The sequence below is a fragment of the Mustela erminea genome, chromosome 8 (assembly GCF_009829155.1).
Source record: "Mustela erminea isolate mMusErm1 chromosome 8, mMusErm1.Pri, whole genome shotgun sequence".
Lineage (NCBI taxonomy): Eukaryota > Metazoa > Chordata > Mammalia > Carnivora > Mustelidae > Mustela > Mustela erminea.
The window spans coordinates 92,629,628-92,645,426 of record NC_045621.1 but is presented as its reverse complement, the minus strand read 5'-3'; the positions used below and the strand labels follow the sequence as shown (position 1 = coordinate 92,645,426).

The window sequence follows — 15,799 nt, the reverse complement described above, 5'->3', positions numbered from 1 at the left end:
TCCGCAGGGAGCCTGTTTCTCCCTCTGACTCTGCCTTCCACTGTGTCTGCCTGTGCTCATTCTCGCTCGCTCTCTCTCTGACAAATAAATAAATAAAATCTTTTAAAAAAAAAACAAACAATGATTCTCAGATTGTCTGGTTTTAAGTTCCCTTATACTCTAAAAACTTTCCAAAAGAACTTTTGTTTATATGGATTGTTTCTGTGTTTACTGTTTTCAAAATATAAAGTGGGTAATTAAAAAAAGATTTAATTTCTTTAAAATAATTAAAGTTAAATTCCTTACATGTTAACAATACTATGTGAAAAATAACTATATAGTTCAAAATAAAAAGTTTTTAAAAAATGTCATCATTTGATATTTTGCAGTTTTTTTCATCTCCAGCGTCATAGAAGACAGCCAACTTCTCATATCTGTTTCAGGGTTCAGTTGTTTGTAATAGGTTTTAGTGAAGGATAAGAAATTCCAGCCCTACACAGATATGTAGACAGAAGTATTTTAGTAGACCTTTTTAGATAACTTCGGATAGTCTTTGATATATACCAAACTTTGACTAATAGTTTTTCAACATTCAGTTGCAATGTAAAACATGAAATCATAACAATCCACTTTTCACACTCTGTCACCTTAAAATCCAGTGAGCTATCTGACACTTTGTATAAATCTTTAATCCATGATTTTGTAACATGATGTATGAGTCATCTAGTGTATATTTGTTGATTGAGTTATGCTGAAACATTGACCTATTTCACTACATAATATCCAAAATTTATATTAATATCACCACTGATCTTATCAGAAAAAATTTATGTATTGAGAAGCTTCCTAAGTTTGTGGTGGCAGATTCAAATTTTCCACAATTTGACTTTTTCCCTGGAAGTTTGATTTTATCAAGGTGGACAGATGCTATTATTTTTCTTCACTTCCTTTTTTTAAGAATTTATCTGCTGACTATTCAAGTCTGTATAACCATAGTTTATCTGCAAAATGTTCTTTCCTTTAAGTAAAAGTGTTAACCTATGATGGAGGGAGTTTAGCTTACAATTCAATTGTGTATAAGTGCCTTTTCTTGAGAGAACCATCTAAATTCAGTGAGTGGTAGAAGGGCTTTGCACACACTTTAGAATTTGTTATGCAGCATATTATAAGGGTGTCTAGCCACATATCATAGTAGAGAAGAATGCAATGACAATAGTATAGTTTTGTGCCATTCCTTGATTCATCTTAGGTACCAGCCGTCTTACCCACATTGCTTTTGCATCATCATTACAAATGTCGTAGGAGTTAAATTCAAAGGCCAGTGACATCTGTATTATAATTTTTATGAAGTTAGTTTTGCCCTATAGATCCTCTGGAAGGTTTTCAAGGATGCCTTAGGCGTCCACAAACCACACTGTGGAAGCTACTACCTGGGGTACCTGGGTGGCTCAGTCAGTTAAGTGTCTATCTTAGGCTCAGGTCATAATCTCTAGTAGGGCAATGTGTGTTGGGGGGGGGGGGCGTGGGGATCCTGGGATAGAGCCCTGCATGGGGCTCCATGATCAGTGGGGCGTCTGCTTCTCCCTCTCCTTCTGCCCTTCCCCCTCCCCCTGCTCTCTCTCGTGCACTATCTGTCCCTCAAATAAATAAAATATTTAAAAAACCAAAAATTACTACTTTAAACAGTAGGAGGATGAGTGTAGAACCTGCTGAAGTAAATTAGCATTTCCCTTTTAGATTTCCCACTTAGTCATAATAAATTCATCATAAAAAGACTTTAGAGGGTTTTTTTTTTAAATTTTTTGAAGAATGCTACCTAACCCCTTTTGCCAAGACATTACAATTCTAATGATTCTCACTATCAGAAGGCTATTTTCAGGGGGGCCTGGATGACTTGGTCATTAAACCTCGACCTTCAGCTCAGGTCATGATCCCAGGGTCCTGGGACTGAGCCCTGCATAGGGCTCCCTGCTCTGACTGGTCTGTTTCTCTTTTCACACTCCTCCTGCTTGGATTCCCTCTCTCGCTGTGTCTCTCTCCATCACATAAATAAATAAAATCTTTAAAAAACAAAACAAAACACTATTTTCATTCATGACCAGAATCTTTCCCACTCAAGTTTAGAATCACTACGTGAGCACATACATTTACCATGCCTTCTTATAATTCTTCTCTGTAAATATTGCTCTTCAGTTGCTCGTCCGTATTCTGTTTTTGGGTAGTATAAGGCTTTCCAACAATTTACTTTGTGTGCCATTAGTCAGTTTTTTCCCTTGGATTCTACTTATCCCAGGCTCATTTAAGTAATCAAACCTAAAGAAAAGCCATCGGATGGTTTCGATTCTGATTGTGAAAGTATACTCTCCTGGGTCAGTCAGTTTTTTATTTTCCCCCCTAGCATTACCAGTGGCACGCACTTTCTCCAGGCACCACACAGTTAACTGAACTTGAGCAGGATGTATAGCAGTGCCAGATATTTCAGAGACCTGTTCCTCTATTTATTCCCATAAGCTTTGTGTTAGTTCCAACTCTGGATCGTAACAGGGACACCTGAGCTATCAGTCAGATTTTAAAATTGCTAAATGTGCTTTGTTGCTCCATCTTTCATCTGCTCCAATTAATGAATCTGTCCATTAAATCTTTTTATTTTTTTAAAGATTTTATTTATTTGACAGAGAGAGACACAGTGAGAGAGGGAACACAAGCACGGAGAGTGAGAGGCAGAAGCAGGCCTCCACTGAGCAGGGAGGCCAATGCAGGGCTCGGTCCCAGGACCCTGGGACCATGACCCAAGCTGAAGGCAGACACCCAGCAACCGAGCCACCCAGGCGCCCCTGTCCATTAGATCTTAAGGCATATTTATGAGGGCCTAGACACTGAAGTCCAGTAAACATGTCTTATCATTGTTATCATTTATTATTTGACCTTTGGCAAGGTTAAATTGTCAGAATCCCAACATCCTAATCACAAATGGTAATGCTAATATCTCCATTATTGAATTAGCACATGGAAAAATAATATACAGAAATTACTACAGTTTGACTATATTAATCCTCAAAAAATTATAGCTATCATTGCTAATTATATATATATTTAACATATATATATATATATAATATATATATAATGCTAATAGATCATTCTAAGGGCTATGTCCCATTTCTACTCCCTTTTCTCAGTTCTTTGTCCAAGTGTAAGTTGCTCTAGGACTGGGTATTCTTTTTCAGAGCCTCCAAAAGGGAAGTAAACTTTTCAGAAGGGCAAGTGCCCTCAGTGGGCTTGAGTGATGTCATTTATTCTCCATGTGATGTCATTACTCTCCATTTACTCTAACATTCAGGTGGAGTTTATACGTATTTAGATGTATGATCAACGTTAAAGTCTTCAGACTAACTATTTTTATTTTTATTTTATTTTTTAAAAATATTTTATTTATTTATTTGACAGAGATCACAAGTAGGCAGAGATACAGGCAGAGAGAGGAGGAAGCAGGCTCCCTGCCTAGCAAAGAGCCCGACGAAGGGCTCAATCCCAGGACCCTGAGATCATGACCTGAGCCGAAGGCAGAGGCTTTAACCCACTGAGCCACCCAGGTGCCCCCAGACTAACTTTTTTTTTTTTTAAAGATTTTATTTATTTACTTGAGAGAGAGAGACAGTGAGAGAGAGCATGAACGAGGAGAAGGTCAGAGAGAGAAGCAGACTCCCCATGGAGCTGGGAGCCCGATGCGGGACTCGATCCCGGGACTCCAGGATCATGACCTGAGCCGAAGGCAGTCGTCCAACCAACTGAGCCACCCAGGCGTCCCCAGACTATTTTTAAAGAGCTTTTGGACTATTTAAAATTTGGGATAAGAATGTAGTAATAGATTACCATCAGTGATTCTACAAAGAATATGCTCAGTATATTCTTTCAAGGCAATTTAAAATCATAATTGTTATCTCAATATTTACAAAAAGTCTGTGATCATGTTATTTTAGAGTTTTTGGAAACTCATTTTGATTTACAGGATATTATGTTAATTTAAAATATCAATACAAGATGTTTATCACAGTACCCATGTAGGTCTCAACAAATTCTGCAATTCAATAAAAAACAGCTCTAAGTATTAGATTATTTTATTCAAATTGCATGTAGTGTTCTACATACATACATACTGAGTAATAACTCTGAAGTTCTATCTTTACTGAGGAAAGATGAGAATTTTCACTTTTGATTAAACTAAATTGCATGTTTCAAGAACCTTCCAATTAATTATAATTCAAATAAAGATTTTCATTAGTGTTCAGAAGAGGCTAAATTTAAGTGTATTAATAAATTAACAAGATTAAAATTTTAATGATGTGAAGGACTCTGGAAAGTGTCTAGAGTTTTAAGAAGACAACTTAGTAAAGCTTTAAAAATTAAGTCAGAATTCTGGGAAAAAAATTTCTCTAAATGTGCAACTCTTAGTTCTCTCTCAAAACACTGAGACTGTCTGCATGCTGTGACTTTTGCACTCTTATGGAACGGCTGGTCTTTGATGTTTTAGTTTTGTATCCATGACAGTTTTAAGGTTTTGGGTTTTTTTTCTTTCTTTTTTTCCTGGCATTAGATAAAGTTATTAAGGGGATATTCTCCAGATTGGATTAACATGGATAGTAACTATAATCATACATTTAGAAAGATGTCATCTAATTTTAAATTAGTAATCCTAGAAATTAGAGTCGCGAAGCTTCTTCTATTAAGGGCCAGATAGTAAATATTTTAGGCTTTGTAGGCCACATGATCTCTGGCAGGACTAATTGGCTCTGTTGTGTGGCAAAATTAGCCAGAAACCTTACTAAGCAAAGAACATGTCTGGGTTTCACAACAAACTTTCTATACACAAGCAGGCAGTAGACTGGATTTGGCTCATGGGTTGTCCTTTGCGAGCCCTCAAGCCCCCTGTAAAAGCTTCACAGCACATCTGGGGTTAGAAAAGACAGTAAAAATCAGGTCACACAAATAAAATAGCAGATCACATTAGCCTTTCATACATCCAAGTGTTCTCAGGAACAGCGCCTGTAAAAGTGAAGAGTGCATTTCTTTTGGGCTTGTGGAAATAGCATTCTGTGAAAGCCTAGCCATAGGGTTCATTTTTGTATATAAAACTGTTGACTGCTTATTAGTATAGATTAGCTTTTCAACCATATCTCACATGTTCAACAAGAAGTCACTTAGCATTCTAAGATAGAAGTAATTGTATAAATTCTTATGTTTAGTTCTCAGAAATACAGAATTAGACTATGGTTTTTTTTTAATTTACAAAATTTTGACTATACACTAATATATAATATAAATCTCCAGATGACATGGTGGATATATTTCCCTAACTTTCTTAAGCATGGAAGCCCCACTGAGCAGTCACAGGAGATACATGTAGTAGTATTTGAGAAATGCTAGTCTTGGACTTCAGGACGCCTACCAGCCTTCTTAATTATAACTTGCCATCTGGAAATATCTTTCCTGGCTGAAGGGCTCAGTAGGCTGCTAAGGATAATTATTCCTTTCCTCAGCCTCCTTTTAGGGCTTTCTCTTCTCTGCATCACCCTTTGCACCTTGATTGTGTCCTGACTTCCCACCTTGTACCAGGACGGGGAGAACTGACCATAATCAGGGAAAGGTAGTAGATCCTTATGCCCACTACAGCGTACGTTCTCTAACTACAGATCAGTTTTAAGTCAGACTCCTGGAACATTAGAGCATTGCACAGTGCTCTTGTTGCTGCAGCAAACAGCTTGAGAAGGCAGAAAGAGTGGGAAGTCATTAAGTGATAGAAGTCATGGGTAAGAGCTATGAGAGTATGTGTTGTCCCATTTAGGAGAAGTGTCCTCAACAGGATGCCTTGGGATCTATAGATCCTCACTTGTGTTGGTCCTCTGTTGCACCAAACCACCATTGGTTCTGATGCTCTGGTGGCTCTCCTGCTCAAGAAAATAATAATATAAAGAGTTCAAACTGATGACCAGAACCTTTTTTTTTTTTTTTTTTTTGTGTGTGTTATCTTTTTAGTTCTTTGATTGATCCTGTGAGGAAGGTGCTACTCCCTTGCCTTTTTTTAAAGCTGAAGAAAGTGATCTTCAGGGAGGTTAAAGCCATTGAGTTGCACATATAGCAACTCAGAGATCTACGACTTAGACACAAGGAACCCTGTCTCCGGAGTCCGAATTAATGCCTGTCTCTACTGACTTGGTGTGTGAGGGAGCAGAGGCCCCTTCTACCAGCTGAAAGCCTTAATGACAATTGAATATGCTGGGCACTGTTCCAGGAGCAATACACTTGGAAGTAAATATGATCTAACCCTTCCCCTGAAGGCACTTACAGTAACTGCTTCTTTGAATTCTAATTAGTGTGTATTTATTTTTTTATACTTGGATTTCCAGAAACACTGAATAGGGAACAATTAATTCTAGGTAATGAAGTTAGGGAGGGTTTTGTAAAGGAAGTTACAACTGACCTGAGCCTGTAAGATGATGTTAACGAATAGGAAATGGAGAAAAAGCCTTTTGAGCACAGGACAACACAAAGGTCCTCAGCCATTAGTAAGGGTCAGGAGCAGTATTTTGTTGGGTACAACTGGTTATAGCCTCAGAAATCGTTTCACAGACAGAATTTATAAGGCATGTTGACGGATTGGAAGAGAGGGTTTAGGGAGAATCATCTTTCAAGCTAGATGGCTTAGTGAGATGCTGACCCCATTAATGGACAGAGAAAACCTTGAGGGCTGGACATGATGTGATTAGTTCCAGACATGCTTAGTTTGAGGTTCCTTAAAGTAGCTAGGTGTAGCTTTCCAGTTAATTGTTTGATGTTTAGATCTGAAGCATAGCAAAACACTCAGTATAGGACCAAATGGGATAGAGTGAAAAAGGTAAAAATATTTCAACTGTTACTAACTTTATAATAAATCAGAAGTAACTTATTAAAATTATGAAATAAACACTAATTAGATAAGGTGTTCGCATGTATCTGGTTATATGCATATATAATGTATATGCATATGTGCCAATATATGTATGATATAAACTTAACATATACATATTAGGCTTATGTTTTATATTTGTATGCACATATACATATATCTTTTCTATATGTATCTTTTATATACATATATGTGTGGGTAAATATATATATATATATATATATATATATATTTTTTTTTTTTTTTTCTCTGAGAAAAGGTACTTAGAGTTTCAAAACATTGGTATGGGAGATTTAGGGGTATGACTTTAAGACTGGACCTTCTTAATTTTAACTACTGCTTACAACGTAAGATACTCATTTTCACTGATTTATAAAATTGGAAACTGAGGTGGTAGAACCCCAAATGTTACTCATTTATGGGGAGAGATAATTGCTACACTAGGTATCTATGATTGAGTCTCTAAAAGCTGTTAATGAAATAGCTCTCTCGCTATAGGGCTGAGACTCCACAGTTTTGTCCTTTCATTCTCTTTTTCTCCATTTCACATATGTACATGTACACAGTATATTCTTCACAGATCTTCTGAGGTGAAAAAACTAAGACGTCCCATCACTTTTCAGAGAAGGGAGCCTTCAGTCGTGCTTTGCTTGAGAGGAGAGTTGCAAATCATCAGGTCTGAATGGACAGAGATTGAATGTGAAATTGCTAGATGATAACCAGGAAAGAACTTTGTCCATGACAAACTTCCACCTTTACTGCAGCATGAGTCACAGATACGTAACACAATCTTTCAAGCATGATGGGTAAATCCAGGACTAGAATAAAGTTTCCAATATTCCCACAGCAGTATTCCTGACTGCGCTCAGTTCTCAGATGTTAGAAATAAAACTGAAATTCAATTGATGTTAACTTAATTTCCTATACTTATTAATATTTGATTAAGGGAGGCACGTTACATTTTTTTCCTGGGTGGCTTATAATGCTAACAAATAGAAAAGCTGATCTGGTCTCCTATTTCTTCTCTTCCTGAGAAAATACTAACCTACCCAATCCCAGAACCAATAAAAAAAATTAGGTTTTGTTTCTTTGGTGCTTAAAAATTTTGTTCTTGGGGACCATAAGTTTTTTTTTCGTTTGTTTGTTTCAAGAATTGCATTTGTTGGATTAAAATCAAATATATATTTGAAGATTCTAACTGTAGCTTTTAAAATCACTCTGGAGTTATTCTTTAGATGATATGAATTGTTAAAAATGGGAAATCCTGACATAATGCCTATAGTTAAAAATATGGTGTTGTAAACTTAAAAAAATTTTAATGTGTATAGATTTCAAGGTCCTTACGACAACAAAAAAGGGACAAAAAGAAAACTTCGGGGTGCCTGGGTGGCTCAGTGGGTTAGGCCGCTGCCTTCGGCTCGGGTCATGATCTCAGGGTCCTGGGATCGAGTCCCGCATCGGGCTCTCTGCTCAGCGGGGAGCCTGCTTCCCTCTCTCTCTCTCTGCCTGCCTCTCTGTCTACTGTGATCTCTCTCTGTCAAATAAATAAATAAATAAAATCTTTAAAAAAAAGAAAACTTCGAGGATAATTATGTTTGTTATCTTGATTGTCGTGGTATTATCAGGGGTTGATAGGTACTTGTAAGGCTCCTAATATGTCAAACTTAACAAATTCTAAATATAGTATGTACTGCTATATCAGTTATACCCAAATAAGATTGGAGGATGGGGGGGAAGGAAATCCCAGATTGGAACTCAGTGTTATTCTTGATGTATATGCATACACACACACACACACACACACACACACCCTATATACATCCTCGATATGGGATGTTTTTATGTTTTGTTGGCTGAAATCACGGACCATATCTCAACCATCCCTCCATTTCAAGAGAAAACCTCTTCTTCCTGTCGTCTCCTTCCTGCATCACTACACAGCTCTACTTGTTGTGTGCTGCATGACTGCAAGTTGCCCAGAACAACATTTTCGTTCCACATGGAATCACGTGCAGAAAACACTTGAGCAACTCAGGAGCAACAGATAGTCATTAGAAAAATCCATCAGAGAAATCAATGGTAATTTGAGTTTCCCCAAGGAGAAAATGCAAATAGATTGGACAGTACATAAGATCAGAGTAATCACTAAGCTAGCATGAATGATGATGTTATAAACAGTGGTAAAGTGAGTACAACTAAAATGTTTATTTCCAGCCATTAGTGTTTGCCTACTAATATTCAAAAGGTACCCACTGAGTACCAGCTAAGTTTGACCTCCTGTGGATCATTGGCAGTCTGGATAGAGATCTTTAGAACTTTCTGCTAGATGTTACAGAATTCAAAGTGTAAATTTTAATTATGTTTTTTTATTGATGACAATTCCCTTTACATACACAAGACCATATTTTTTATAAATCCATTCCAAATTATGTTAGCAAGTAAGGTAAAGATATTAATAGGTGCCGGAGCTGTTGTGTTTTGTTTTTATCCCTCGGAAGATCCTTACAGAAGCATTGCTGTTGAGAAAGTGATAAATAGGCTAATCTTTTATGTGAAAGTTTATCCAACTAGTGTCTGAGGATCTCCAGGGGATAATGGACATAGTCTAGACACCCCAGAAGCTGTTTAAAAGAACTGTCCATACATATATTTATGATTGTTTTATTGCAAAGATAATTCTTATGAAAAATGAATGTAAGTGTATTTTGGATTCCAAACAAATGCTTGATAAATTACTAGAGGTTACAGTTAAACCTTTATTTACATTTGTCCTTCTGGTCACACTAATACAAAAAAGAAATTACCTCAGTTTTATTTTAAACCTGAATTTGAGATCCACAGACCAGTGACAGTTAATTATTCAGTTGATCCCAGTTTTTGTTTTATTTTTATTGTGGTATGAACACTTTACATGAGATCTACCTTAGGAAAATTTTATTTGTACTGTGTAGTGTATGAAAGCACAATGTTGTACAGAGGATCTCTAGAACTTACTCGTCTTGAATAACTGAAATTTTATGCCTATTCAAGCCCAACTGCTTACTTCCCTCTCTTCTCACCCTCTGGCAGCCGCCATTGTACTTGCTGTTCTCATGGATTTTACTCTTTTCGATTCCTCATGCAATTGGAATCATGCAGTGTTTTTCAGTGACTGGACTATCTCACTTAACATAATATCCTCAAAGTTCATCCTTTTTTTTTTTTTTTTAAGATTTTATTTATTTGACAGAGGGAGAGGGTGAGAGCGCGAGAAAGAGGGAACACCAGCAGGGGGAGTGGAAGAGGGAAAAGCAGGCTTCATGCTGATCAGGGAGCCTGAAGTGGGCTCCATTCCAGGACCCTGGGATCATGCCCTGAGCTTAAGGCAGACGCTTAATGACTAAACCACCCAGGAGCCCCATGGTTTATCCTTTTTTAAGGCTGAATAATATCCTAGTTTATGTATATACCAGATTTTCTTGATCTATTCTTCTGTCAGGGGACACTTGTGTTGTTTCCACTTCTTGGCTATTGTGAACAGTGCTGCAGTGAACGTGGCAGTGGAGTTTTTGCGTGTCCCTGTATTTTTAAGCTAAAGATACATTGTCCCAGATAATGACAAGGATGTATTCTCCAGCAGGTAGGCCATTGTCTAGTTGAGTACTTAGTATGTGCATAGTAATACTGTGTAGTAAAACTAGGACCTCTTAGAGCTTTTCACTGGACCTTAAAGGAACGAAACATACACATACACACACGAAATAGTGATTGTTTTTCCCCCTAACAACTGGATTTAAAGCGAAAAGAGAAGGAAGGGTGAAAAGGGAGAAAACACATTGATCTTTTATTCTGAATTAACTACTCTAATTCCTATAAGGAATTATAGGAGTGACCAACTGTTTTGATAGGACTATTACTATTCACTGTGTCCATTAGTCTAGATGTATGTAACAGCCAGGAACTAGAGGACATAATATTAGGTCAAGTCAGCTGCTCAGTTCTGTTTACATGTTGCCAAGGAATGTGTTTAACTACTGCCTTTTGCTTATTCACAATATGTCTTAACTAGATAGACTATTTTGCCTTCACGTGGATACAAGTTTGAATACAGGCGTGGCCAAAAGACAGCATTTGACAAGCCTCTTCACCCTCAGGCTGCTGGAAACCAGTGTATTATGTTGGCCACAGCTTTGAGCCAGGACCTGTTTCATGCTATATACTGTTGGAAATAATATTTTCCAGTTAATTTTTTTAAAGATTTTGCCTTCCTTACTTTCAAAGTCAGTTGAAAGAAAGGTAAACCATTTAAAAGTGACACATGGGAGAAAAATTATTTGAAGGAGATGAATTGAGTTGTTTCTAGAAAATTAGTGTACAATTCCATTAATTTCCAGGTTGTTTCCAGTATCCTCCATACCATGATTATTACCCAGTTTTATTAAGCAATCTGTGCTGTGAATTTGATCTTTGCAAAATCTAAAGTGTTTTCTTTCCTTCTCTCACTCTTTTTCTTCTTTAAGAATTCTGCTTCTAATTTGGTCTTGGTTTTAGCTAATCTCTTTGCACTTCAATTAGGAAGACAAGAGGAATTTCTTGATTAGCTCTTTCTTCAACTATATCCATCCTTTACAATTTTACATTTAACCCTGAATTCTTTTTCTGCTCCTTGAGGATGCAAATAAATACCTGGTACTTTAATGGTAGGAAAATGAGACTTTCTATGCCAACTTCCGGAACAGATTCCAACCTCAGTTAAGTCGAGCTAACAGCAAGATGATGAATTTAATTTTTGAAACTTCCTTTTCTTTCCATCTTATACCTGTTTTCCAGGGTTCAGTGTTCCCACCCACCAGATATTCATTGTATCCATATGCCTACTAGGACCCTTTGACCACGTCTCTCTTATTTAGGAACCACAGACTAGCATTTTGGCATCAGATACCAACTCTAAGGAAGAAATCATATGAATTGAAATGAGTCGCACTAAGGTTTAAGCAAGTGGCTGATAGGCATAGTATTGTCATCTGCCCAGTGTAATTTGTCTTGCAAAAGGAAAATTCTTAATTCAAGATGAGTAGAGAGGAGGTAAATGGGCCTAATGGACAAAGGTTAAGATTTGGTATCAGGAACACCTGAGTGGTCATTCTGGTCCCACTCCTCAGTTTCCTGCTCTATAAAAAGGTTTAGCAGTGGCTAGTTTTCAGTAACCTTACAGTGATGCAGTTAGATGGTGTATTTAAAGCACCAAGCATAGTTTCCAACATAAATTAAGAGCTAATAAATAACACAAGAAATCAGCACTTAGAAATGCTATACTTTTAAGCACTTTAGCCATACACTAAAGAAAATATATTTTGGACAGCAGTTCTTTGTTGTTTTCCTATTTTATCTATAGTATTCCTCAAATCTGCCTTGATTTTTCTGGAAAGAGATTGATAAGAAGTTTGGAGTCAGATTTACTGAGGCCTTCCTTTCATAGTTTTGACAATAGCTTTCTCTAACAGCTTGCAGAATGGGTCTTATTATTTTGGCCATGAAGATGCAGGTTAAATGTCAGCAAGAGATTAACTTTATTATATGTAATCAAAGAACATTTTTGAAGTAATAAACCATGATGCAGCTATGCCTGTCGACTGTTGTCCTAGGAGCCGCTGCCTCCTGTTCCCCCCACTGTCACCACTTCACACACTTGAACAGTGTGATAAATGAGGGCTCTCGTGGTTCACAACTTCCTCCATGAGGAAAATCCATTATCATCTTCAAATAAAAGAACGGCTGATGGTAAAGGTCAGCTCATATGTCCAATTTTACCTTTGGTTTGTGGACTAGAGAGAAACAAAGCCACACATGTGAGGCAAGGTGCTGACAACCTTTAAAGTCCAAAATCTTCTAAAAAGGCAGGGAATAGTAACATGCTAGAAATGTGTTATCCCCTGCTCCTATTTCTTTCTTAATTTTTTTTTTCATTTTGATTAGCATGTAGTTTAAGATGAATAATACCAATACTCAAGGAAATCTACCTACCATTGGGCATTATACCCTTTACATCGTTTAGAAAATGATGATGTTAAAATTTACAGCTTAAATCTTCACATTTCTCCATACCTTCCCCTTCTTTATATGGCATCATCTGCTTAGTAATTAAATTTGATGCATGGAGTTTTGAATATAAAATTTTACTAGTAAATAAATTGAACAATAGCATATCATTTCCCCATGAGAAATCAATCTTCCTGACTCTTGATTAACTAAAATGCATGGAGAGAAGGCATTAATTATTAAAATTTAAAGCTGTGGTTAACAGAAAGTAACTAATTTAATCTTTGCTGTTGAAAATAGCTTCAAATTATTAGTCTATTTCATAGCCTTATTAAATAGAGCATGGTATGATGAATGCAAGGAATGGAATATTCTCTGATGATTAGATCCCTTATATTTTCTAAATATTGTTTTGTACCTGAGAGTACAATAAAGATTCATAAAATAGAGGAAGTAGATCAGAGCAACTATAAATATTCCTTAGAATTTATACACTTTTGAAAAATAAATTCGTACCTTCTGCCAGTTTTCCTCACCTCTATCTCTCTTTCTGGGTATGAAGTACAGAAAAACAGGAGGATAGTATTTAGATGAGATTCTATACATTATGGTTTCCTTCTGTACCATATTCAGAAATGATCCTGTGATCATTCTATATATGAACAGGGAATATAATCTGTCTTCTTTTCCTGCCTTTTTTAAACATTTAGTTTAGCAGGTAATACAAAATAGTGATCTCCTTTTCCTTAGGAAGCATTTATTCATTGTCACTCGATCATCCTTGCCCACTCTGCAGTCACTCTTTCTGTATATATTTTTTTTAATCTCATATCTACTTTTAACTTCTTAAAGTATATTTTGGTTCTATAATAATTTTTTGTAGCCACTACTTATTATATCAAGAGAAGGTTTATCCTCCTTAGCTTTGTAACCATGGTTTTTATAATACCTCTATAGACACTCTAGTCTTCTTGAACAACGTACACTTTGTATAATCCCTACCCTGCCTACCCAACCCACTTCTCTGTTCTCTGCCTTTGTTGTTTTTTTTTTTTTTAAGATTTTATTTATTTGGCAGAAATCACAAGTAGGCAGAGAGAGAGGAGAAGCAGACTCCCTGCTGAGCAGAGAGCCCAATGCGGGACTCGATCCCAGGATGCTGGGATCATGACCTGAGCCGAAGGCAGAGGCTTTAACCCACTGAGCCACCCAGGCGCTCCTGTTCTCTGCCTTTGTAGACCCCGTGCATATTTTATGTCCTCTCTTCCAAAAATGCTGGCCAGATCACCATCACCATCCCAGACCACAATGAGGGCTGCTTTGCATTTTGAAGGACTACTAGTGTGCTTTCTATCATCCATCACTTAACAAATTGTAATTATTGGTTATTTCTCTATATAGCGTAAATACACTCCTTAGCACGGAACTAAGTACTATATATTTAAAATGTTTATTTGACCAACTTGTAATCTTTTCTATATAGTAGCATGTGGGGGAAATGCATAAAAACATCAATGAATAGATCATTTCAGATTAAATAATAACCAAGAAAAAAATGGCAGGTATAATATTTACTATAGCCAGGCAGTAAGACAGTAGGCTCATTAGCCTTCTTTTCTTTCAAAGCTGCAGCCTTCTGATCCCTGGCTGTTATAGCTACTCTACCCAGCTGAACCCTTCTTTCCTTGATGGTGTTGGTCAGAAGTCAGGTCTTACCTTCCTTCACCCGTAATAATTCCAAAATCTAGGGAGGTTTACTCTGGAATTAATCCCTTTTCACCCACACTGCTATCTTGGGAGTGATCTGAGAATAAGTAAATTGGTCATTTAGAAGGTCCAAACCTCAGCTGTCATTAGCATCTCACTGATGAGTTCAGGGCCTGCCAGAGGGTCCTAGGAGTCCCACTGCCTAGCAACCTCTGCAGTGCCCTTTTACTTCATTCCTTTCCAAGCAATGATTTGTTATGTCACTGAAAGAGACCATGTGCATGGTTCTTAGCAGAACAAAGTTCTCTAAAATATCTTTGCTATTTATACCTAAACAAGATATGTGCCTCTTAACTTTTAAATGATGCATTCTGTCCAAACAAAATTAAGTTCTACCTCCTTGCAAGCCTACTACATTTATTTGCTAATTTTGTTTTTTCACTTTGTTTTCTACATTTAAAAAATTAAAAACAACAGTTATCTTTCTAGGGAATCACATTTTAATGTAGACTTAATTATTTACATCTTACCCTTTTTATTCTTATTTTTTTAAAACATTATGTGTCCTAAGTCAGAGTCACAAAAATTTAAGCAAGAAAAATCTTAAATTGGTTAGTGTGGTTTGAACCATCCTTTGAAATTTTACAAGCAGAGATATATCAAAGAAAGCTAAAATTCTAAAGCTACCAAGACTTTCAGGCCCAGTTAATCAGCCCTCTCATCTTGCAAGTGATGTATAGATTCCAGACCAATAGTCACAGATGACATTGCTAAGGTCTCTTTCTACAGCCAAAGAATAATGATTCAGACCAGCACCAGCTTTCCTGACCACCAAATCAATGCACTTTCCACTTCAGCTAATGCAGGTCTGTGTCCTCTGACATTTTAAAGTTAAACTTAGGAGCACCCGGGGTGGCTCAGTTGGTTGAATATCTATCTGCCTTTGGCTCAGGTCATGACCCCATGGTCCTGGTTGAGGCCCTCCTTGGGCCCCCTGCTCAGCAGAGGAGTCTGTTTCTCCTTCTCCCCTGGCCTTCTTGTGCTCTCTCTTTCTCACCTACTTTCTCTCTCTTTCTTTCTGAAATAAATAAATCCTTAAAATAAATAATAAGTAAGTTAGACTTGAGTCTGGATGTATTAATCCATGATCTC

The 15,799-nt window shown here is 37.0% G+C and overlaps 1 protein-coding gene across 3 annotated transcripts in view; it reads left to right on the top strand.

Annotated features, from left to right (window-relative positions):
• Positions 1–15,799, top strand: part of THSD7B (thrombospondin type 1 domain containing 7B) — an 855,837-nt gene that overhangs the window by 677,522 nt on the left and 162,516 nt on the right. For 2 of the 3 annotated variants that reach the window (XM_032353821.1, XM_032353819.1), the window contains exon 16: positions 1,453–1,458. The exons of the other annotated variant lie outside the window; for it this stretch is intronic. In XM_032353821.1, coding sequence (XP_032209712.1) covers positions 1,453–1,458 — 6 coding nt within the window. The remainder of the gene's footprint in view (positions 1–1,452; positions 1,459–15,799) is intronic. 3 annotated transcript variants of the gene reach the window in all.